Source organism: Coffea arabica, chromosome 10c (genome assembly GCF_036785885.1).
Source record: "Coffea arabica cultivar ET-39 chromosome 10c, Coffea Arabica ET-39 HiFi, whole genome shotgun sequence".
Lineage (NCBI taxonomy): Eukaryota > Viridiplantae > Streptophyta > Magnoliopsida > Gentianales > Rubiaceae > Coffea > Coffea arabica.
In genome coordinates, this window is record NC_092329.1 from 5661183 (window position 1) to 5686930 (window position 25748).

General features: G+C 38.3%; 3 protein-coding genes and 1 pseudogene across 3 annotated transcripts; all 4 read right to left on the reverse strand.

Annotated features, from left to right (window-relative positions):
• Window positions 1-2556: 2556 nt before the first annotated feature.
• On the reverse strand, window positions 2557-3383 carry LOC113713450 (MFP1 attachment factor 1-like). The gene has a single exon (XM_027237179.2). The coding sequence runs from the start codon at window positions 3301-3303 to the stop codon at window positions 2758-2760; it is 546 nt and encodes a 181-aa protein (XP_027092980.2). The 5' UTR covers window positions 3304-3383; the 3' UTR covers window positions 2557-2757.
• A 4915-nt stretch (window positions 3384-8298) lies between these two features.
• Window positions 8299-10678, reverse strand: LOC113713691 (cytochrome P450 81Q32-like). Its single transcript, XM_027237477.2, has 2 exons — window positions 9767-10678; window positions 8299-8978 (listed from the first exon to the last, which is right to left on the reverse strand). Exons 1-2 carry the CDS (start codon window positions 10670-10672, stop codon window positions 8358-8360), a joined length of 1527 nt encoding a protein of 508 aa, XP_027093278.2. The 5' UTR covers window positions 10673-10678; the 3' UTR covers window positions 8299-8357.
• Window positions 10679-13699: 3021 nt separating this feature from the next.
• LOC113715076 (cytochrome P450 81C13-like) lies at window positions 13700-16701 on the reverse strand (annotated as a pseudogene).
• Window positions 16702-18640: 1939 nt separating this feature from the next.
• Window positions 18641-21811, reverse strand: LOC140016182 (cytochrome P450 81C13-like). The gene is made up of 2 exons (XM_072069621.1): window positions 20681-21811; window positions 18641-19493 (listed from the first exon to the last, which is right to left on the reverse strand). The coding sequence occupies exons 1-2, from the start codon at window positions 21593-21595 to the stop codon at window positions 18861-18863; spliced, it is 1548 nt and encodes a 515-aa protein (XP_071925722.1). The 5' UTR covers window positions 21596-21811; the 3' UTR covers window positions 18641-18860.
• Between the last annotated feature and the right edge of the window lie 3937 nt (window positions 21812-25748).

Consider the following 25748-nt stretch of genomic DNA (forward strand, 5'->3'; position numbering starts at 1 on the left):
GACATGTCATCCATAAAAGACAACATATCTAGCATAATCAGCAGATCACAAATTTACTGCCTGTTAAAAAACAAAACGTAATTTTCACACAAAAATAATAACTCAAGCTCAGAGATTTGAAAACGCTTTCTCCAATTGGGGTCCTCAAAGAGAGGACTGAAAATTTGAGACTGGACATCTGTTTTTAACAGACAAGTAGGCAATAATACTCTATTCCCCACCCTCAACACCACCCCCCCCGCGGGAAAAAAAAAATTGACAATGATACTGACTACTAGTCAGCAAAAGATGGCATATGCAGCTATACCACATACTCTTGAAGCTAAAGCTTTCCATCTATGAACTTTGTTTAGAATGAGCAAGTAATTGCCCTACTCCTCTGGCAAGGCTCAGCCTTTGAAGTGAAAATCACCAATACCCAGTAACACAAGATTTTAATAAAATTACAAAGAGGGATGGAGATAAATATACGAAAGTAACAATCTAGTAAGCATACTGTGAAACTGTTCCCTATTTTATTACCGTCTTTTACTTTTTCCTCTTGTAAATTGTTTTTTTGCAATACACTATTGGCGGAGTATGTCTCCTAACTAAGTGATGCAACCAACCAGTGAGCTACTCCTAGTTTCTCAAGCAATGTCTACACCTATCAACCAAACAAGGAAGCTCCACAGGACAAGACCAGCTTCCAGCAGAAAAGCATCTCCAACAACATAAATAATTTTTATCCACCAAAAAATTATTAGTGCGAGACGTCTCTGCTGATGCAAGTCAAAAATCCAAACATTAGGCTTTACCTCAGATATTTTGACTTATGCTTGCTGTACTCAAACTAGGGGACAAAGTTTTCTTAGCGCTCAAGTTCATCAATTCCTCCTTGTTTGTAGCATGAATGAGACATCAAACTAGTTTCCCCTTTTTCCTTCTGGGAATTCCAAACATTGACAACATACATACCCATGCTCCCAATATACAAAGACAACTCAACGTGTGATTATTTTTTCCAGTCCTGGAAAAGGTTGCAGGCAGCAGAAGGATAGGACAAACAACAATAATCTGATTTGCAATTGTACACAGGCAAAAAGAAACTTAAATGTATAACTGTTGTGCATCCAGCATCAGCAAGGCTGAATATCCTAGCCATCAACTGAGCTTATTACATGGAATGAGATCTATGTTGTTCCTCGTGAACTCAAAGGAGGAGAACCAAAGAAGTTCTAGTCTTAGAGTCCCTCCTCAAAGCATACTTTAGTTGCTACATTTAACATCACCAGATCAACTTGGTCACCAAGGAAACTTTATCCCCAAAGCTAGAGAAGCAAAAAAGACTAGAAATATTTTTAGTGTACAAGAATCCTTCAACCCTCACCCCTGCCTTGGTCTAAAACCACTTTTACACCAAAAATAAAAAAAACCACCTTAATAAAACCAACCTAGATAGCCTCATGTAACAATGACCGTGAGCAAAACCTTCTAATTGAATACCATGTAGACCAGATTAACAGCTGCAATGACTATGAATACAATGTTGCAACTATCTTGGAAGACATTCAGGAACTAAGAACAGGTTTTGAAAGCTGTAGTTTCTTTTTTGTACCCAGATCAGAAAACGAAATCAGCCATACACTAGCTCATTTTGCTGTAAAGTTTGTGCATGATGTAGAATGGGAACAAGATTTCCAATATAGCTGATAGACATAGAACAGAAGGAAATGAAGGCAGTGGCCCCTTTTTGTAATTAACTCTTGTACTATCAAGTGTTAATACCCATATACATAAAACTGTTAACGTTTGTTGAAAAAAAAAAGAATACCATGTAGACATATGCTAATAAAGCTCTAGTTTCTTTAAATATTTAAAAATTCTCTGACACCAAAAATGTTGTTGCTAAGATCTTCTAATCCATTTTTCCTGAATACTTGCTGCATAAAGCTACAATACTTGTCACATATTGAACCTATGAACTCCCACTGCCAACCAACCATAATGCAAGAGTTACTATAAGCAGGAACCTAGTACCAAACACCAATCCTAAGGCCCTAAAAAATTTGAAGGATTTGAGGTCATGAACCCCATGCCAATTGTGATAACTGATAAATACCCACTCCGTCAATTTTTGTGACATTTATCAACTTTCCTTGATAAATTAAACTCACCTAAATGACAACCATATTTAAATACCAAATATAGACAATTCAAAGGGGGAAAAGAAATTGAAATATTCCACTGCAGCAGAACAAAATGACACATCAAGAAAACACCAAACATGCACTGTCACTTTTTTTTGTCACATTCATCAACTTCCCCCATCATTTCAATGCACAAAAAGACAACCATACCAAAAACAGACAATTTAAGGAGGGGGGCTGGAGGAGGAGAAATACCACCATTGCCGTAGTTTTTAACGGTTTCTACCAATCTGTTAATTAAAGCCCGTCCACAACAAACATTTTTAACAACGTGAACAACTATGGAAAGCCCTAAGCAGAACAATCACCAAATCAACCCACACATCCCAGCACATTTCCTGACAGAAAAGAGAAAAAGAGACTAAAATGATAAAGGAACATCCAGCTAGACAACATTATAGCAAGGCAGTCAAAATATGCCCAAGAACTCCAGTAATATTACAAATTCCAGATCTCGACATAACGTAGATTAAGTACTCCAACTATAATTCCTAGAGAAGATCCTCAAGACGTCACATTTCTCGCAACATTAACCATATAGTAGTAATTAAGAAACCTAGATAAACTCTCAAGAATCAATTTTGAGAGCTTCTACCTCCCCGCTTATCCCACCATCATCCGCGGCATCCTCCTGCGGCTTGTTCTCCGATACAGACGACGGAGCATCAGCAGCGGCGGAAGCAGATCTGGACTTGACAGTATCGAGCATGCGGCGAGAGATCTCCTTGGAATAAATCTGCAGAATCTCGATGCCGTCGTCATCGGTGGAGGCGGAAGCACCGGCAGCCGCGTAGGCCTCGTCTTCAATCCTCTTGGCGGCCTCGGACGCCTCCTCGGTCGGAATGACGCCGTAACGCTTGGATAGAACGGAGGGAGACGACAGCGTCTCGATGAGGCGATTGATCACCGCGTCGCGAGTGCGCTGAGTTGGCGGCCAAATGCTGAAGGAAACATTTCCGATGCTTTTCTTTGAAGAGGGGTCGGACGACGCCGTTTGGTCGACCTGGGGCTGTTCGGTTTCAGCCATTGTTGGGGTTTTCGGGAGCTCAATTTCTTCTCTCGGGGTTTCTTCGAGGTTAATTTGAGCGGAATTGGCGTTATTATTGTCGGTCATTTTCAGTGTGCTTCCCCTTTTTACTGTGGCGGAGGGTCGGGAGAGATGTTTGAAGGAGAAAACAATTTAAAAATGAGGGTGGAAATTACTGCGGGAGGGACTATATATAGGCAAAGGACGGGGGCCAGGTGGCAAAATTTTGCTTAGCTAAAAATGACAGTACACCTGTGTAGATTGATAACTTAAGAACCGTCCAAGTTGGAGGAAAAGGCATTGAGCTTGTCTCTTCTTTATCCTCCCTCAATTAAGGGGGATGGGAACAAGTTTCTCTTTTTTCGTACATTTGCTGTAATTTTTCCCAGCTTGATTTTGCTACAGTTTTTTTTTTTTTTTTTTTTTTTTTGGGGGGGGGGGGGGGGGGGGAGGGGGAGGGACTCAAACAAATTAAAGCTATAAATTGAAAAGAAAAAAAAATTGATCATTTGGAAGTCAAGGTTGCCAAGGATCCACCTTTCTTTAATTTCAAGCCAAGCTTTTTATGGCCATTGATGTAGACTGATTGTATGTTTTTCCATGGAGACCAAATAACTGCTGAAAGGTGAAAGATTGCTGGTAAGAAGACTTGGCTGCAACATTTTGAGGCCGTTCTTCTACAGCTTTGACAGCAATTGGGTAACAAAGAGTATCCGTAAAGGTTCAAGTTTGATGCCTATTAACTATTAAGAGCAATCTTGTGCTCAGTGTTTTAGGAATTATAAATGTTGTATGATATGAACAGCCTAGAGTCTTCAGATGAATTGGTTGTTCTTGGTTTTTCCAGCATTTCGAACTGCAGGTCAGAGAGGTGGGATTCGTGGGCTGCATCCTCAGAAAGGTCCTCCTTTTGTCAGCAACAAATTCAACGAAAGCAAACTCAGAGATTTACATTTTAATGCAGCAAAAATACAATAGAGGCTGAATGTTGTCCAAAGATCGCAGCATGAATAACTTCAAGCTCTTAGATTTTCCATATATTGGCCATCAACATTGCAAGTCGATGTTGGGATAAATTCTACTGCTGCAATGCGCCTTAGATATCTCCAGTAGTCACCGTAGGGAGATGAACCAATTGTGGTGCAGTTGTAGTTCATCACTTTTCCAGAAACAGGATCATTGCTGTAAGCAAATATTACGTCATTCTTTGTGAAGCATTCTGCTACTGCTTTTGGAGAAGAAACTACCACTACATTACGGACTCCAAATTTAAGAAACATAGCATCACCATACTGTCAGAAAGGTTGTGCATAAATCTGTGAGTTGGCCTTTTCGCGAGATGGAGATGACCTATAATAGGAAGAGCTTTTGGACCTGGTGGTAGATTTTTAGGCTTTCTGAAACTGAATTTGAGAAGAATGAAGGAAAGGGAGAATAAAAGAACCAAGTTAAGGTACTGATTGGCTCCCATTTTCTCCCAGCCCTATTATCATTTGTAACTTGTAAGCCCCAATTGATTGTATAGATTGAATTCAGGATTGATTTTTGACACTCATTTATAGACCCCTGTCTGACCACTTTACTTATACATGGTTCATCGGAGATTTACCTTCTGAACATTATGTCTGGTGAGTTAATGAAAGAGTGAAAATCTGGGAAGCTCCTAAATTATCACCTTGTTCACTTTGGGCCGCTGATCTAAATTTTGTTTCGGATTGACCTCTGAACAATTAAAAGTGCATGTTTTAAGGAATTCTGATAATTTTAGACGAAAGTCTAGCGGGAACCAAACGGCATTTTGGGGCGATTGCAACGATTAGAGTATTAACGGGGTATTGTGGTAAAGGGCTACCATTGTCTACTCAGGTTAGGAGATATAAATGCCACTCACAAAACCAAACGAACTTTCAACTATAGATGCAGTAATTTGTACTGGAAAGCATCCTTTTGCATTTAAGGACTACAATGTTGGAAAGCAATTTACTGCTGCTATCTCAGACTCCAAGTTGTGATTTCCCAAGCAATGCACCACTGCAACACGAAAATGATAGTAGTAGGCTACAGCGGCTGCAGTTATCCCTTACAGAGTTGGGATAACAAATGTATCATGGTTTGTCGAGGTTGTAGAGGGCTTCCAGGGGCTCTTTCTTGGGCATGGTTAGTCCTGTCCCTTCTGTCATATCTATTTTCTGTTCGCCTTCCCTCTCCTAATCAAAGCACTGGATTAAAGCTCCCAAGGCAAGTGCTACAACCCTTCTGCCTAAATTAGTCTCCAGACAGGCTCGTCGCCCTGCACCAAATGGAATCAGCTTATATCCTTCGTTTACCCTACCATCAAATCTCTCAGGCTTGAACTTTGTTGGGTCGTCCCATATGTTTGCTACTCTCATGATGCAGTATTCATCTTTTCATCGTTAACAAGGCAAGTAATAATTAGGAGCAAGGAAGGTTTTGTAGTAAGTATCTTACTGCACAAAGAGTAATTATAAATGCCTACATGTTAGTCACTAACATCAGAATTTGAGATTATGGTGTTATTATTACTGAATAAGTGCGCTGCAACAAATGTCAAGGAAAAACTGAAGAGGCAAACTCAAGGAAAATGGAGAAACGTTGATGTTAGCGAAAAACTTGACAGTGTAGTCAGCTTGCGGAGAATAGACTCCAAAGTAGAAATAGAAATTAGATATAGGAGAACAAGCATAAGTTTTCCCCATTGGCAAGACATCGTGAAGCTAAAATTCTTACCAGTATGACGGATTTGATAACTACATCAGAATCGTCGTATTCAGGATCTGTTTCTTGTAGTGATAGCATAACATCTATCAAGGTTGTCATCCTTTCATTGTTGCTTTTACCTGCCTGAACCATTTCGCTCCTGATTTCAGCCCCGATTCACATTTTTGTTCAGCATTATTACCTCTATCGTTGTACATAGAGGTGGCAATTTGTCCCAAGTCCCAATGGGTTACCCATGCCCATGGGGATTTTGGGCGGGATGGGTATTGGATTTTGATATTGGGTTTAAAATGGGACAAATCCCAATTGTACCCATTAATTGATGGGAATACTTGGGAAATACTTGGGTACCCATTGGGCTCAAATAACAAGGGCTCTGTTTGGTTTAGCTATTTTTGGGGGGTATTTTTGAAATATTTTATTATAGCAGTGTATATGAAAAATTTTTACTATAATTTTTTTTTTAAATATTTGATATACTAATATGGATGGGATGTTTTTTGAGTTATTGCATATTACTGTAACATTGTATTTGAAAAACTTATTTTTTGAAAAAATAGCCAATCCAAACGGAGTCTTAGATTCAAAAATTATCTTTAACAATTTTTATAGCCATACTAGAGAATATAATCTAGTAGTTTTCCTAGTCATTATCCATAAGAATTTTCAACATTTCAGTCAATTTAGACCTGTCATCTTTGAACAATGATGATGATAAATATTCAACACCTTAAGTATCTTGGCCATTTTGATATATGTTGGAATATGACTGTATATCTATTTTTTCCTTTATTTGTTAATACAATTTTTGATGGGAATCCTGAGTATAAAGCACTTGCATGTTTATTTAATAAAACTAAAAAAAATTTAATAAATAAAAAATATTAAAATTATATAAAAAAGTAAAAATGAATTAAAGGAAAAAAAATATGTAGAAAATAGATTTGGGTATTGGGCGGGATCAATCTAAACCCATCCCAAAGTGATCCCGCCCAAGTTAGTCCCAAAACACATATGGGTAAGATTGGGCCCAAACACATATGACTCGGTTCCATCACAAACCCAAGCAAATCCCGCCCATCCCGCCCATTTTGCCACCTCTAGTTGTACATATGAAATCTGAATCTATCCGACGTTTTGGAGCGAATATTGGTACCAATGACTCAGTAAGGATGGAAAACAATTCACTGTGAGCCTGATTTGCAAAAATCCTGCTTTGTCAAAGGGAAACAACTCAACTTTGAGTTGAGGACTTGAGATGCTGATAAATAAAAGTCACCACCAGCTATCGACTATAAGAAAAAGATTGGATTATTTGTATAATAACCCAAAACAAAGAAAGAAACGTGCCATGCTGTAGACTGGGAATCTTTGCAGCTTGAACATATATGATATATGATGAAGAGGAGACATCGGTTTTTTTTTTTCAGCAAGTTTTTCTTGCCTGCCACTCGTTGATAATAACTTGATAGCTTGTACTGTCAAGATTCACAGCATCTAGTTGGCTTTCAAAGTTGATAGAGAAGTCAGATTGATTCTTGGCGCCGAATGCATAGGGCCTTCAAACGGATAGCCTTCTGCAGAGTGATTCTGCAGATAATTAAAGGGAATGTTCAATTCACCATCCTGTTCAACTTTATCCCAATCAAAATACTGGATGAATGTACCCACTGTGAAGCTTTTCCTACTGCATCTGGAGAAGAAACTACCACTACTTTTTGCATTTGGTTCAGTTTTGTCAAAATGGTGGTGGTAAGAAAATTTTATTATAGTTCTAGAATAATGTGAAAAGACTGAATATCTTTTCTTAGAAAGAGTACACCTTCAATTTGTCAACTTAAGAGGATGAGATTGGAGAACATATTGACACCACTAATTTGCTTTTGTGTAGTTCTGTTATGGCTACTTAGCGTACCATGCAACGAAAAGGGGAGATGTCAAATTGCCAAAAAGCCAATAGGGCTGGAGCACCTTGCCAAGGATGGCTAGCCTGAATTCCCTGTTGGTAACCAAGCAAGAAAGTACCACTGCTGCCTAGATTCCAGAACCATAGGAGAACCATAGGTTTGACAGAGTCCATCTAAAGTCTAATGAATGGGCTGTTTCAAACTTTGAAGAGATCATGTAGATGACCTGTTATTTGCAGAGCTAGACGGCCCAGGGTTGTCTAATTTGGTGCCTTCTTTTCAAATACAGGGACTTGAATACAAAAGAAAACATGGAAAACAAAATAACCAAGTTGAAAAAAAGTTTTTTGACAAAAAAAAGAAAAAAAAAAAAAGTTGAAAAAAAGTTTCATATCCCATTTCACCATTTCAGTGGAACTCAATAACACAGTTTCGATGATTTATAAGCAAAACTTATATTCCTTATTCGAATATCCTTAATTTTAGCATTCATTTTCAAGGTGGCACTAAAGAATGCTGTTGAAGTATTGCTTGTCGAGGTCGGCATATAGCTTGCAAGGGCTCGACTTTTGGAATGCTAAAGCCCCTGCCTTCAGTCATGTCCACCATCTCTTCACTAGTTCTCTCCCACTCAAACACCTGAACAAGTGTTCCTAAAACCAATCCAAGCACCCTAGTTCCTATCCCTGCACCAGGGCATCCTCGCCGTCCGGCACCAAAAGGAAGCATTGTAAATCCATCGTCTCTCCTCTCCTGGTGCCTCTCTGGTATAAACTTAGTTGGATCTTCCCAGAGCTTGGGGTCTCTGTGGATGGCCCATAAGTTCACCAGCAACATTGTACCTTTCGATACATGATATCCAGCAACAGTACAGTTTTCAGAGGCTTCATGAGGGATCAGAAGGGGAACTGGTGGATACAAACGCAGGGTCTCTTTGATTACATTCTGTAGATAAGTCAAGTTTGGCAAGTCTTGCTCTTCTAAAAGCCTGTCTTCTGGAACATGAGCATCTATCTCAGCTTTGATCTTCTTGATGGCTTCAGGTTGGTTGAGGAGCAGAGCCATTGCCCACTCCAGGCTTATTGACAGTGTATCTGTTCCAGCAATCAATAATACCTGTATAATTTGCAAGATGAACAGAATATTACACAAATTGCCATACTTGAGGTATAAAATAATTTCAGTTGACTCCCCCGAGCTATTGAGGTAGGAATCCTCTACACATAAATTGTCTATTGTCAAATTGGCCTGTAACTAATACACACACACACACACACACTACAGAGTACAAACTAATTTGAAAAACACACCCTATGGAAGTTATTAGAAATATAACTTTTTCTTTTGCAAAAGAAAAAAGTTATGATTTTTTTTTTACAAAAAAAAAAAAAAATTGGAAGTAAAAGTTATTAGAAGTAACTAAACTAAAGTAATTATCTTTAGTATACTTTAGTGAGAGTAGATTTGAAAAATCAAAAGATGACACAAAATCATTACTCCCTCCATGTCATTAAAAGTTAATCCTAAAAATTGTGTTTTTTAGGATTAACTGAAAGAAAAAAACTTTTAGGATTAACATTTAATCACATGGAGGGAGTAATCCTAAAAGTTTTGTGTTCTAAACTTTTACATGCTCTAAACTATTTGTCACCTTCAACACATCAAAACATAGTCATTACCTTTTTACTCATGTATCCCTTAACTTCTTGTAAATGACATGAGTTGTACCATTTAAGTATTAAATATATGAGCAACTATCAATAGGAACACATTACTGAATTCCGATTCTCAAAATTCAAAAGAAGACAAGAGGGAGTACAATCCGATTCCAACTTAAAAAACATCAGAAACAAAAAAAAAATATGTTAAAGCATTAAATGAAGATTGCAGGATGAAGACGTTACCATTATAATTCCTTTTATCAGCTCATCTGAATAATATTCATGTTCATTTTCTTGCAACGAGAGCAAATGATCTATCATGGTGGCACTTCCATTACTACCAGCTGCTAAAAGTTGCTTACGCTCATCCACCATGTCCTGCATGAACTTGTCAAGCCTTTGCATCAAAGTTGTGAATCTTTTTTCCAATCCCTTAAAATCCACCCACCTCAACAAAGGCAGATAATCCCCAAGATTCGACCTTCCACTATTCTCAAGCATTTCCCTGATCAAAAACCTCGCCTTTCTCGCCTCCTCGGCGTCCGCCACATTCTCTCCATAATACCTCTTTCCAGCCATAGTCATCGAAAGAATATTGAAAGCAAGCTCAACAAACTTAGACTTCAAGTCCACTTTTGTTGATCCTCCACCTTCATTACACTTGTGCATCAGTTCCCTTAATAGCAGCATCAGTTCCGTTTTTCGAGTACCTGTGAAAACAGCAATACGAGCTGGAGAGAAAATCTCCAATGCTGCTAAACGGCGAAGATTTCGCCAATGATCTCCATAAGGGGCTACGCTGATGGTGGTGTAGTTGTAACTGAAGTGTTTTGATGAAAGGCTTCGAGGGCGGTTCGCAAAGATGATGTCGTTCTTGGTGAAGCATTCTTCGACTGCTGATGGTGAGGTGACGATAAGGGCCTTACGGACGCCTAGCCGGAGAAGCAAGATTTCACCATACTTAGCCGAAAGTGATTGTAGAGTCTGGTTGAGTGGTTCTTTCAGAAGATGGAGGTGGCCTATAAGAGGAAGTGAAGGTGGACTTGGGGGTTGGTTTTTTGCGCAAGATGCTAGGTTTCTTAGCAAAATGCTGAAGATGAATAGAACGAAAATTGCAAGACATGCAGTAAGAGAATAAGTCAACTCCATTCTTGCCCAATTTCCCCTTTCTTTGCCCAGGCAACATCTCTATGGCTATTTGATAAGTATTTGGTCTCTCTCTCTCTCTCTCTCACATACATACATACATACATACATATATACATACATATATATATACATACATATATATATACATACATATATATATATATATATATATATATATATATATATATATATAACAGATACAACTTGCTAAGAAGTAATGCTCCGTAAAGTTTTGCCAACAAATGAAGACAGATCATTTCCCTGAATCAAAAAGAAGAAGTTAAAAAAGATCAAAGGCAAAAATACAAGCAAAGACATTGAATGATATGGACCCAAAACAGCAATAATTAAATAAAAAAAAAAGGAAAGATATGGATCCATTTGCACGGTTGACATGTCTATTATCAATGAATACTGCATGGTGCTTCCATTCTGTTGATTCTTTTGGGTCAACTACACTGTTAACCACAGTGTTCCTTTCGGATTTGAAGGGCTTCAGTTGACAATGTGGAGCACACGACAAAATGGATAAGATAAATTGTCCACAAAGAAATGGTAGGATGGCTGGTGGACAAGTTAGAAAATTGTATCCAAAATTATAGCAATTTGGACAGTAGCATGATAGTGGTAGTGGTTGGCCCCACGTGAATGGGCTGGTGGTTGGCGCCTCCTCCTCGGGACCGTTAGGTCCTGGGGTCGAACCTCCGCAGCAATATCAGTTCGCCGTGCATTTAACGTGCTAGGTCTAGTTGGGGCGCTGGACCGGGCCGGAGTGGGGATTAGTCGGGCCGCCTTTACGGACTTGACCCGGACACCCCACTCCGTCGACAAAAAAAACAAAAAAAAATGATAGTGGTAGTGGTTGGTAATAGAAAAATTTAATACGGAAGTCTAAGATTCATATTCAGCCCAAGACATAATTAACTTCTCCTTGTCTGTTAAGAAATCACTTTTTATGTCCTTTAGTTTATTTAGTTATTCGATTTCCATATGAATGTCCACTTTTCTCTCCTTGTGAGACGGAGAAGTGATGGCTCATGGATCGTAGAAAGAGCCTATAATTCACTCACAAGTAATCTTTACATCATAATAAAACATGCTGGATTGCATTTTTCTCAATTTTTTGTAAAAAAATTACTGTAGCGATTTAATATATGTAAGTTAAAAGGATGATTGAAAAATGTGGTCACGGAAAACGTAGTAATTTTTCTTTCCAAACAAGACATAGCCAGTGCGTTTAGGCATGGAAAAAGAAATGTTCGACAATCCGTTGAAAGTTGGACAGCTTGTTTGGATTGTTATTTTTTAAATTTTTGCGGAAAAATATAGTGTAACAATTTAATGTATGTGACATAAAAAAAATGATTAATTGTCTCAACAAACTTAATATCTCTCTTGTTCAAACACTAGTTTTTTATGAGGAAATAAGTTTGTCACCCTAATTCTTGCTATGGTTAGAGTATTATTCAAATGATACTACTGCTTTATCCTGTTTCAAGCTCGATTTTGTCAGTTCTTTTAAATTACTGAGCGTGTATAAGCAGGAAAGCAAATAAGCTTGTTTCTCAACCTGAAAACAGTTGACTGATGAAGCAAAACAATGTACAAAACGTACATAGAAAATTTTTGCTTGTTCTCATGAAACTCTATATTTTATGTTTAATCGTTTGTTGGTTTATCAACCTTTAGCTGCTCTTTAAAACGTGTATAGCCCAAGGAAGATCCTTTTTTTTTTGGGCTAACTCCACCTGCATCAAATTGTATTTAGGCTTTATTGCTTGGGTCTCCTTAAATGAAGCGCATGGGGACTGGATCGACTCCACTGATTAATTTGGTTGTCAACCATAGTAGTGTCTTTTTTCGGGTTTGTGCATTGTGGAGCTTTAGATGCTAATTTCCAGCCCAGAACGAAAGAAATGCAACACAATATTGAATGCGAGGAAACTGCACAGTAGCCAGCAGGTGGTCGACAGTTGAGCAAATTGTATATTCGTGTCATCAATACAAAGTTATAGCTATTAAGTATTAACAATAGCCATGATGACGATGATGATTGAGATGGATGATCTAATAACCAAGTCCAAGGTTCAAATTCAGTTTAGAACATCCTGAGTGGACAAGAGGTTTCTAAAGAGATTGATTTACTACAGAAACTTGTTTACTGGAGTAGTATTTTATGATCTATTGGCTAATTTATCAGAGTAGGCATTCCTCATGTTTCCTATGAAAATACCAGGTGGTTTTTTTTTAAGGGTTGGCTCTAATCCTTACAAAGAGAAAGGGAGAAAAGACGACTGCTTGAGAATTGAACTACACTCAATCAATTAAGTTGGGTCTCGGAGAAATAAGTGCAGATGTTGGGGAAAAGCGTGTAGAACTCAGAGTCAGCTTCTTGCAAAGACAATAATGATTGGATTATGGTCTTGCTTTGATCAGGTGATGAGGCTGAACCACTTTCAGTTCTTCGAATTTCCTCAATCAGATCGTGCATGAACTCATCAAACTTCCTCTGGTAATTCTCCAACATCTTCCTACACTTTTTCCCAAGGCCAAACCACCTCATTATATGCACATATTTACAAATGTCCGTGGGCAACTTCGCCGAAAACATATGATCAGTCGACATTGTTGGAAATTGTAACGAAGATTAATGTCCAGTAGAGGACCTCCAAATCCAAAGCCATGCTCCAGAAGCTAAGGCAAGTGATGTAGCCATGTAAGTTTCACACTTCCACTTTATCTGTCTGATATAGGCAGTTAACAATGGCCAAAGAGACAGCAACATTAGCCTGATATATATAGATGGCAAAAGAGGAGAGATTCCATAGATATCTGCCTACCTGCCACAGAAGTAGTATGACCTTCCACCAACGTTGGATTTTGTACTTGTTAGCTGCACTAAGATACTTGCATTCCCCTAGAAACAAACACTATATATAAGATATAAAGGGAGCAGTTGTTGTGACTTAATATTATTGTATTTTAGATTAGGTCACAAAGTCTCGTATAAAAATTGGTGAAAGTAACTTGCGATTTAAGGGGTATGTGTACATTTATTACTTTTTCACATCGTACACAATATTCAAGCTGTTCAACGTGAAACACACATAACTATTACTAGTCGTAAACACAAATAAAGATTTTGTACACAGAGGATGGCTATGTTCTCGTACAAGTCTTGGCTGATAACAACTTGATAGCTTGCACTACCACAAGTCATAGCTTCTAGTTGGCTTTCAAAGTTGAGAGAGAAGTTGGATTGATTCCTGGCGTGGAACGCATAGGGCCTCCAAATGGTTAACCTTCTTCATAGTGACTCTGTTAGTAAAGTCAGTGTCCAATTGGCCATCCTGTTCGACTTTATCCCAATCAAAGCACTGGATGAATGTACCAACTGCCAATGAAACACTCCGAATGCCTAGATTGGCTCCGGGACAAGCTCTCCTCCCTATCCCAAATGGTAAAAACTTGGAATTGAACTCTTCTTTATCCATTAATACCTTCGCTTCGAATCTTTCTGGCATGAATTTCTCAGGCTCCTCCCAGAGTTTTGGATCCCTATGCACGGCCCAGGCATTAGCTAAAACAATCGTACCTTTTGGAATATCATACCCCCCGACTCGGCAGTCTTCAGATGCCTGATGAGGTAGCAGAAGTGGTGCCGCGGGGTACAGTCTCAATGTCTCATTGACAACACAACGAAGATAAGGAAGCTTTGGAATATCAGACTCATCCATCAGCCTTCCATGTCCTACGCTGTTGTCAATCTCAGTCCTCAGTTTCTGTAGTGCCTTCGGGTGATTCAGTAAAAGCAACATAGCCCATTCAGTGGTCAGTGTGGATGTTTCTCTTCCTGCTGTAAATATTATCTGAATCAAGGGTTGCTTTTGTTAGACAAAATAAATATGGTTAAAATTAGGGTGGGAAAGAATCCCAGGACGGTTGCTTTTAAATGCTCTGTCCAACAGGATCATCCATCTGAAAAAGCTTTACTAAGTACAAGCAAGGGAAAGGATGATGAAAAATGACAACCAATGAGCTCAAATGCAACAAGGCTGAAGCTATTATCATTTCAAAAGATTGTTTTGGTGAAATTAATGGTGGTTGTTTTCAGGAATTTTCCTAATTAAAACTGCTACTCAAATCTCATCCGCTAGCATGACAAATAACAAAAGTAAGCATGAAGTATCAGATTTTGACCTCGATTACTACTCTTATCTTAGTATCAGAATCCAAAGTTTATTAAGCAGGACTTTTGTAAGAAGGCCAGTTGGAGGAATACTAACCCCATATAAGTCTATTTTTTCTTCATTATCAGAATCAAAATAAGACAAGGAAAGGAAGGAATTCACAAGCTCCATAACTTCGCTGTCACCTATAACGGATTCTAGCTTCTCTTTAAGAAGAATTGATTGATCAAGAGTTTTCTATGATCGGATTAGATCAAGTCTATATAAACCATCAACCTTTACTCTATACAAACCATCAGAATAAAATTCTTTTAACACTCGTTCTAAGTCCAAAAGAGTTCTTTAACAAGATATTCTTCTTAAGAATTGCTTGATTTGTCATTCTACCATGACATGTTATTACAAGCTTGTCTGATTCTTTAGGGATAACTCCAATATAATTATAAGGGTAATTTTCACCACAATACAATATATGTTGATATATGTCTTTAGGATAGTTTTGAATAGGTAATATACTGACACGTAGAGGTGATAATTGATATCCGCCACTTTCTACCAGTTAGCTCCCACAGGCAAAGAATCAATTGCTAAAGGTTCATATAGAGCTGTTACTGTTGCCTCACTGTAGCTTAATGAATTTAATTGAAAACCATATTAACTTTATATTGCTGAAGATAGCAATTGAGCAAGTGAAACAAGTTCTGCAAAATAATGAGTTCATAACAAGTGTAAATGCAGATAAAGCGGAAAAAAATAAGTATATTCTGCCAGTTCAAATTTCACTGCCTTGGCAAAGTACTGAAGTGGGATAAGCTCATGGAGTAAGAAAAACAGAGAGAAATTGCATATTGCACTAACCATTGCAATACTCTTTATGATGTCATCTGATAGAAAATCTGATTCTTTTTCATTGCGGGAAAGCAGATTTGCAATCAATGCCTTCTACCCCTTGTCCAGCAGAGTATCTGAACATTGAAATTCGTCTATGAAACCCTGCAAGAATTTATCTCTCTTCTTGTGCAAAGAGATCATTTCCTTTTCCAGTCCCTTGTAGCCAATCCATCTTAATATAGGGACGAAGTCACACAAATTCAGCGCAATGCCTGCGCCTGAAGCAAACATTTCCCTGAATTCTTTAATTATTTGCATCCCCAACTCCTCTCCAGCATCGTCCTCTCTGATGGAGCATCGTCCAACAAGCATCCTCATGATAACATTGAGTGTAAAAACTGAAATCCAATGGTTCAAATCAACTCTTATTAGGCTTCCATGCTTTGAAACTCTGTAAATTGACCTGAGAATCATCTTAATTTCTTCTTCCCTGATAACCGAAGTCCTCTGGAGGCTGTTGAAGGAGAAAGATTCAACGACAAAGAGGCGACGAAGAACCCTCCACAAGTGGCCATATGGGGCTACCCCAACGGCTGTATAGTTATAGGAAAGCCTGTCCCCACCCATGCTCCGAGGACGGTTTGCAAGTATGATATCATTCCTGGTGAAGCACTCTTCAATGGCGGATGGAGATGACACAACAACAAAAGAACGGCAGCCGAATTGGAGAGAGAAAATTGGACCATATCTTGATGATAATGAAGTCAAGTCTCGGTAGAGTGAGTTCTTGATAAGGTAAAGATGGCCAATTATTGGCAAAGCAAGTGGACTTGGTGGTAACTTCTTGTTCTTGACATGGTTGAATAGCAAGCTTTTGGAGATGAGAAGTAAAGGTAAAGAACACAATAAGATGGTGACGAGGTAGTAGCAGAGATTTTCCATGGCCTAAAGCTGAAAATCACACGAGACTTCTTATTCAACTTCTGCTATTTTTGTCCCCTCTTGCTGTCTTGCATTGATAATGTGCAATTATTCATGTGCTGAAAAGTCAAACTGATAACGCCAAAGTCATTGGTTATTGGATAATGCGTAATAATTCATGAAACGTGAAATTCATGACGCAATTGTGGGAGGAACTTTGCCGTCTATGAGCTCACTCATTGAGATAAACAAATGGCAAGAATTATACATTGAAATATATATCTAATAAAGCTAGAGTAGTGGCGTTGGTGTAAATTTTTTGTTTTTGCTAATTTTTGAACTTTCTTTTATATCCTTATAAAATCTAATTTTTACCTTAATTACCTAATCATATTTTACCTACATAACTACTCATAATGGCCTTAAGCATTTTAAGTACCAAATTACTATAGACTTATAAATCAGAGTTCTTTAATTTATATAAATTGTATGTATGTGAAAAATAAAATTCATATAATATTAATTTATTTTAATTATTTTAAATTGCACATAGATTAAGGATGCCTTTAACGCTAGTCTCAAAAAACTGGGACATCAATCAATAGCAGAATAAAGGAGTTTTCCGCTATTGATTTACCAAAAGAGACATTGCCCATTCCATGGTTTCTTCTGAAGTACTTGTTCCAGCCGTGACCAATGCCTAAACAAAATTTATAAAGAAGAAACACTTAGTCGAAGGAATGAGGTTATATGTTGGAATCTCTGATCTAATGAACCGTTAGGCTTCTTTGGAATTTAGTCTAATTGAAGATTTTTTTTTTCAATTTAGTTTGCTGGAATAATTGAATGACTTTAACCCTATAATAATGATCCCAAAATGATGGGGATTAATATTTTTAATTTGAATTTGAACATTAAATTTTGGATATGTGACGTGCATCTAAACCCACTAATATAGGCACTGTTAGGAGATAAAAGATTCATCCAAACAATTGAAAGAAAACAAGTGAATAGATGGGGTTGTTGGCATCATCTAACTTGAAAAAATTAAGGAACGTTCCAATAGTTACAGCGATGATCTTGTTTGGCTTGTGAAGCAGATAGAAGTCTTACCAGTATGATTCCTTTGACAATATCCAGGGTGTAGAACTCAGGGTCAGATTCTTGCAAAGACAATAATGATTGGATTATGGTCTTGCTTTGATCAGGTGATGAGGCTGAACCACTTTCAGTTCTTCAACTTTCCTCACTCAGATCGTGCATGAAATCGTCAAACTTCCCCTGGTAATTCTTCAACATCTTCCTATACGTTTTCCCAAGACCAAGCCACCTCATTATTGGCACATATTGACAAATGTCCGCGGGCAACTTTGCGGAGAACATATCAATCGACATTATTGGAAATAGTAATCAAGATTAATGTCCAGTAGAGGACCTCTGAATCCAAAGCCATGCTGGAGAAGCAAAGGCAAGTGATGTAGCTATGTAAGTTTCACACTTTCACTCTTATCTATCTGACACAGGCAGTAATCAATGGCCAAAGCGACAGCACCCCATTTCCGAAGAAAGGGCCAATACCAACAAGAAATGAACTGCCTGGCTGATAGGTTAGCTCGCTCCCTCAGGTATCGGATATCTGTCTCAGCTATAGGAGATAGCATCGGTGAGGAGGGGGAAGATACTGCAAGGATTCTGAAGACGAAGAAGCTTGCATGTCTATCGGATAGATTGGTTTGACCTGCTATTGGAGGCCCGCGTAAACCTAGGTCTAAGGATCTTCCTGGTCCTTCGGGTCATTTGAGGAGGAAACTATCCTAGCCTGATATGTATAGATGGCAAAAGAGGAGATTCCTTAGATATCTGCCTACCTGCCGCAGAATTAGTATGACCTTCCACCAACGTTGGATTTTGTCACTATCATTCCCCTAGAAACAAACACTATAAGATAATAGGTACAGTTGTTAAAAGTTAGTATTGTTTTTTAGATTTGGTCACAAATTCTCGCACAAAACTTGGCCAAAGCGACTTGTGATTTAAGAGATGTGCACATTTATTCCTTGTGCACATTATGCACATTAATCGAGTTGTTTAATGTGAACACACAGATCGAATATTAGTTGTAAACAGAAATAAAGATTTTATACACAAAGGATGGCTAAGTTCTAGTACAATAATTAAGAATAGTCTTGCCTGCCACTTCATGATAACAACTTGTACTACCACAATTCATAGCTTCTTGCTAGCTTTCAAAGTTGAGAGAGAAGTTGGATTGATTCCTGGCGTGGAGCGCATAGGGCCTCCAAATGGTTAGACTTCTTCATAGTGATTCTGTTACTGAAGTCAATGTCCAATTCGCCATCCTGTTCGACTTTATCCCAATCAAAGCACTGGATGAATGTACCAACTGCCAATGAAACACTCCGAATGCCTAGATTGGCTCCGGGACAAGCTCTCCTCCCTATCCCAAATGGTAAAAACTTGGAATTGAACTCTTCTTTATCCATTAATCCCTTCCCTTCGAATCTTTCTGGCATGAATTTCTCAGGCTCCTCCCAGAGTTTTGGATCCCTATGCACGGCCCAGGCATTAGCTAAAACAATCGTACCTTTTGGAATATCATACCCCCCGACTCGGCAGTCTTCAGATGCCTGATGAGGTAGCAGAAGTGGTGCCGCGGGGTACAGTCTCAATGTCTCATTGACAACACAACGAAGATAGGGAAGCTTTGGAATATCAGATTCATCCACCAGCCTTCCATGTCCTACGCTGTTGTCAATCTCAGTCCTTAGTTTCTGTAGTGCCTTCGGGTGATTCAGTAAAAGCAACATAGCCCATTCAGTGGTCAGTGTGGATGTTTCTCTTCCTGCTGTTAATAGTATCTGAATCAAGGGTTGCTTTTGTTAGACAAAATAAATATGGTAAAAATTAGGGTGGGAAAGAATCCCAGAACGGTTGCTTTTAAATGCTCTGTCCAACAGGATCATCCTTCTGAAAAAGCTTTACTAAGTACAAGCAAGGGAAAGGATGATTGAAAATGACAACCAATGAGCTCAAATGCAACAAGGCTGAAGCTATTATCATTTCAAAAGATTGTTTTGGTGAAATTAATGGTGGTTGTTTTCAGGAATTTTCCTAATTAAATCTTCTACTCAAATCTTATCCACTAGCATGACAAATAACAAAAGTAAGCATGAAGTATCAGATTTTGACCTCGATTACTACTCTTATCTTAGTTTCAGAATCCAAAGTTTATTAAGCAGGACTTTTGTAAGAAGGCCGGTTGGAGGAATACTAACCCCATATAAGTCTATTTTTTCTTCATTATCAGAATCAAAATAAGACAAGGAAAGGAAGGAATTCACAAGCTCCATAACTTCGCTGTCACCTATAACGGATTCTAGCTTCTCTTTAAGAAGAATCGATTGATCAAGAGTTTTCTATGATCGGGTTAGATCAAGTCTATATAAACCATTAACCTATACTCTTGAAATGACATCAGAATAAAATTCTTTCAACACTCGTTCTAAGTCCAAAAGAGTTCTTTAACAAGATATTCTTCTTAAGAATTGCTTGATTCATCATTCTACCATGACATGTTATTACAAGCTTGTCTGATTCTTTAGGGATAACTCCAATATAATTATAAGGGAAATTTTCACCACAGGTCCACAACACAATATATGTTGATATATGTCTTTAGGATAGTTTTGAACAGGTAATATATTTACACGAAGAGGTGATAATTGATATCCGCCACTTTCTACTAGTTAGCTCCCACAGGCAAAGAATCAATTGCTAAAGGTTCATATAGAGCTGTTACTGTTGCCTCGCTGTAGCTTAATGAATTCAATTGAAAACCATATTAGCTTTATATTGCTGAAGAAAGCAATTGAGCAAGTGAAACAAGTTCTGCAAAATAATGAGTTCATAACAAGTGTAAATGCAGATAAAGCGGAAAAAAATAAGTATATTCTGCCAGTTCAAATTTCACTGCCTTGGCAAAGTACTGAAGTGGGATAAGCTCATGGAGTAAGAAAAACAGAGAGAAATTGCATATTGCACTAACCAAAGCAATACTCTTTATGATGTCATCTGATAGAAAATCTGATTCTTTTTCCTTGCGGGAAAGCAGATTTGGAATCACTGCCTTCTCCTCTTTGTCCAGCAGAGTATCTGAACATTGAAATTCGTCTATGAAACCCTGCAAGAATTTATCTCTCTTCTTGTGCAAAGAGATCATTTCCTTTTCCAGTCCCTTGTAGCCAATCCATCTTAATATAGGGACGAAGTCACACAAATTCAGCGCAATTCCTGCGCCTGAAGCAAACATTTCGCTGAATTCTTTAATTATTTGCATCCCCAACTCCTCTCCAGCATCCTCTTCTCTGATACAGCGTCTTCCAACAAGCATCCTCATGATAACATTGAGCGTAAAAACAGAAATCCAACGGTTCAATTCAACTCTTACTTGGCTTCCATTCTTTGAAACTCTGTATATTGACCTGAGAATCATCTTAATTTCTTCTTCCCTGATAACTGAAGTCCTCTGGAGGCTGTTGAAGGAGAAAGATTCAACGACAAAGAGGCGACGAAGATCCCTCCACATGTGGCCATATGGGACTACCCCAACGGCTGTATAGTTATAGGAAAGCCTGTCCCCACCCATGCTCCGAGGACGGTTTGCAAGTATGATATCATTCCTGGTGAAGCACTCTTCAATGGCGGATGGAGATGACACAACAACAAAGGAACAGCAGCCGAATTGGAGAAAGAAAATTGGACCATATCTTGATGATAATGAAGTCAAGTCTTGGTAGAGTGAGTTCTTGATAAGGTAAAGATGGCCAATTATTGGCAAAGCAAGTGGACTTGGTGGTAACTTCTTGTTCTTGACATGGTTGAATAGCAAGTTTTTGAAGATGTGAAGTAAAGGTAAAGAACACAATAAGATGGTGACGAGGTAGTAGCAGAGATTCTCCATGGCCTAAAGCTGAAAATCACAGGAGACTTCTTAGTTAACTTCTGCTATTTTTGTCCCCTCTTGGATTGATAATGTGCAATTAGTCGTGTGCTAAAAAGTCAAACTGATAACGCCAAAGTCATTGGTTATTGGATAATGCGTAATAATTCTTGACGCAATTGTGGGAGGAACTTTGTCGTTTGATGTCTATGAGCTCACTAACTGAGATGAACAATTGGCAAGAATTATACATTGAAATATATATCTAATAAAGCCAGAGGAGTGGCGTTGGTGTACATTTTTTGTTTTTGCTAATTTTTGAACTTTCTTTTATATCCTTATAAAATCTAATTTTTACCTTAATTACCTAATCATATTTTACCTACACAATTACTCATAATGGCCTTAAGTATTTTAAGTACCAAATTACTATAGACTTATTGACAGGGTGTCAAACCTGTGCAATAATAAATACCTGCTTAAATAAAATATAATTTCTGTAGATAGTGATAAGTAGGGTCGAATCCACAGGGACTGGGGATAAGTTATTTCTTTTAGAGTCCGAAGTATGGGAGGTTTTTGAAAATGAGAGTAACTAAATTACTTGGAATAAATTAAAATAAAATAAAATAAAATAACTACAACTCAAATAACTAATTATCACAATAAAAATAATAATGGACGAACTCTAGCCAAGAGACAACTTCGGAGATGGTTCACTTAATTCGATCACAGATGCAAGGATTATTCCAGTTACTATCTGATAAATTAGTTATAGTTGTCATACACGCGATAAACAACCAACTCTTCCTCAATTTGTCGATAGCCAAGGTACGACCGTTGACTATTTCTCTAATCAGGAAACAACCCTAGGTACGACCATAAAAGTTGAATTCCCTAATTGCATGAATAATTAGAAGAGTCTAATTCTAACCAATCAACACGCTACGAGGGTCTCTTTAAGTTAGCATGTCTATCTCCCTGACACAAACCCAATCATGCCAGTTGCCACCAGTTTAGAATAATTAAACAATTACGGATTTAACTACCCTAATTGACTTTAGGTTATTGAATTAATCTAGAATCCGGGCCCTGGATAATCGAATAATAAAACAACCAAATGAACATAAAGCAGAAGATAGACGAATACCAGTGAATAATGGAAATAAATAAAAACTAATTCGATCTCACAAATTTAGTATAACCAAGTCCTCCGTTGTTCCTCGACTAGACGAAGGGATTTAATTCATCTTCATGGAGGGAATCCCATGCAAAAGTGCATAAGTAATTATTGAAAAACAAGCTATGTCTTCGTCTTCCCCAGCCATGCGGCTCATTAGCCTCCAATATATATAACTACGTGACTAGTTTCCTAACCGAATAAGAAGAGAAAAAGAATAAGGCAACCACCCATTGTTCCTAATCTAAACAATTGCCTAACTTCTCTCGGTGGTCCCCACAAATTAGTAACAAGGCTGCCGAATTACTCCTTGTTTTAAGCCTCTGTACGTTTCTTTCTTCTTAAAAGCCCAACATGACTAATGCTTCATACTCCATGGTCCCCGCCGAATTGAGTGAAAGGTTACCAGAAGTCAAACTCTGCCCAATTCCCTTATTGTTTCCTATTGACCTTCGTACTCCAATCTCCTAATCAGCAAAGGACATGCAATCCCTTTTGTAGCACCATGTGGGCCCGGTTGTTTGAAGTCTCCATTGTCTCCCGAAAGTCCCTCCTATTTTGTGCTTTTCTGTTCCACTCCCTGAAATTGAGTCCAATACCAAATATAAGTAAATATTAATAATTAAAACAATATTTGGCAAGGATAAATGGGGAAATTAACAATAAAATAATCAACAATTAACACCCTATCAATTCCCCCCACACCTAAATCATGCTTGCTCTCAAGCATGAGAACAACAATTGAACACCAAAATTTGACCATGGCTGTTACTCCAACTACCGTATTGCCAAGACACCAAGAAAATTATATATCAAGCGACACAGATCAAGATCCAAGAAAAATCACCCCGGTTAGCATCTAAACTACCAACTCCTCTAATTTAAAGCAGACTAATCTAAGCAAAAGGAATGGTTGCTCACATTTATCAGCAAATGGTCCAACTATTAACCAAAATCTTGACATTAAGATCACAAACCGGCAAGCTGACTTATTCACATACTAACACAATCTTTTTTTTTCTTTTTTTTTTTTTGAATAACAAAAGACTTAGTCTATAGCCCTTAGAGTCTTTTGACGCGAACTCCAACATTTGCCAGATGGAGGAGCCCGGTTACTCAGCTCCAATTGTTACGGGACCACGCACTCATAGCAACTACTACCTTTTGACTCGAAAATCAGCACTTTAGGTAAAGATCCCCGGTTACTCAGTAGTAACCACTAGTGGAGTACAGTCAACTCTTATTTGCAACCATATAACACAATATCTAAAAGCAACACAAGAATAACAGCAGCCAGCCTCAAATTTTCAGACATGGAGAACTAAAATTAATAACTGGACCAATTCACATGAAAAATGCCAACAATCATTCCCTATGTCTAGAAAAGTTTACCAAAAATTAGAAAAGTCAAGCAATTACTGATATTCACCAAAGAGATGTTCCTGAACTCAACCACATCAACTTGATGCGCTTTTATTAATAAAATTTGGCAATATCAGAATTAGAGACAACAGTCCAACATCAAAACTTGGTATTCAAATAAGCGCTGACCACTAATAAAAGAAAATAAAATAAAATAAATAAACGAAAAATAGAACAAATAACAAAAATAGAGGAAAACATGTAAAAACTAAAAATTAGAAATACTAGCTGTACCACAGCTGTCCCCCCCACACCTAAGTCCGACATTGCCCTCAATATAGCAATTAAAGCGAAGAGGAAAACGAAACTTCCCTCTTGAGCAGCTACGGGATAGGTGGGAACGGGGGAGTGAAACAGATATGGTGGAAGTACGCGGCCAGGGTCTTAGACATTGGAGCCATCTGGCTGGCGATATGCGTTACTTGCTCATCCGCGTGGTGAACCTGATCTCGCAAGTGGCGCCACTTAGCATCAGAGGCCATCGGTGGGAGAGGCCACTTAGCAAATTCAAAACAATAACAATTTAATAGCCACTGGTGCCTTCCTCGTAGACAACCCGATCAGCAAAATGCACAACCCAGGCACCTAGAGACTATATAAATATCCCAACAATACAGCAATTTCAATCAATACTCACTGGTGGCCCCAATTGGGTCAAATGCAGGAACAATGTAATCCAAAATCGCAACAAATACTCTAAAGATTTAGCAATTGAAATCAATAGGTAAAATACTCCCAGCACGTCAATTAGACGCCACCAACAGCAATAAGCAATGGAAGTGGCACAGTAGCCTTCCAATTCAACAAACAAATGAAGAAAATACCCAACCAAAGGCACTTCAAGGGACGCAAGACAGAAATCAGCAAAGTAGAACTCAAGTGATACCAAAAATAACCTCAACAAAGCAGTGAATTCAACCAATTTGAATACGTAGAATACGGTCAGAAATGCCTCCCAAAGATCAACAGAGAGCGGCAAAACTTGCCCACCCAAAATCTGTCCAAATAGCTCCAATTGGACAAGAAATTGTACAACTCAACCAACCGAAATTAGCAAATGAGCCAAGAAACCGTCAAAACCAGCAATAGTGGTTCAAAATTTGGACTACAACTAAATCAAAATGTTTGGCAGTTTTCAATCAAGTAGCCCACCAACTATAACCAAGTATCAACAAATGTAGTTATAATACCCCAACCAGTACCACTGATGCATTCCACAGATAATGAAGCAACATAAACGGCCACCCCAAGCAAGAAAATGTAATTCTAGGCACCTAGTGTCTAGACAAATGCCTCAACAAAGCAGCAATTACAACCAATAAGCAATGGTGATCCGAATGTTAGTCTCATGCAAAAATGATGTAACCCAAAATTGCAGCAATGGCTCCTAGAAATCAATAATTCGAAGTGACAGCACAAAGGCAACTCACAATGGCCACGGACTGTCTCAAGTAGAAATTGAACCACAGAGTCCTCAAGTGAGCCCAAGAACGGACTCTAAGAATGCGAGAGAGTAAAGTACAACTCGGAAACAGAGGGACACAGAGATACCTGCCCACTGCCCAACGGCGT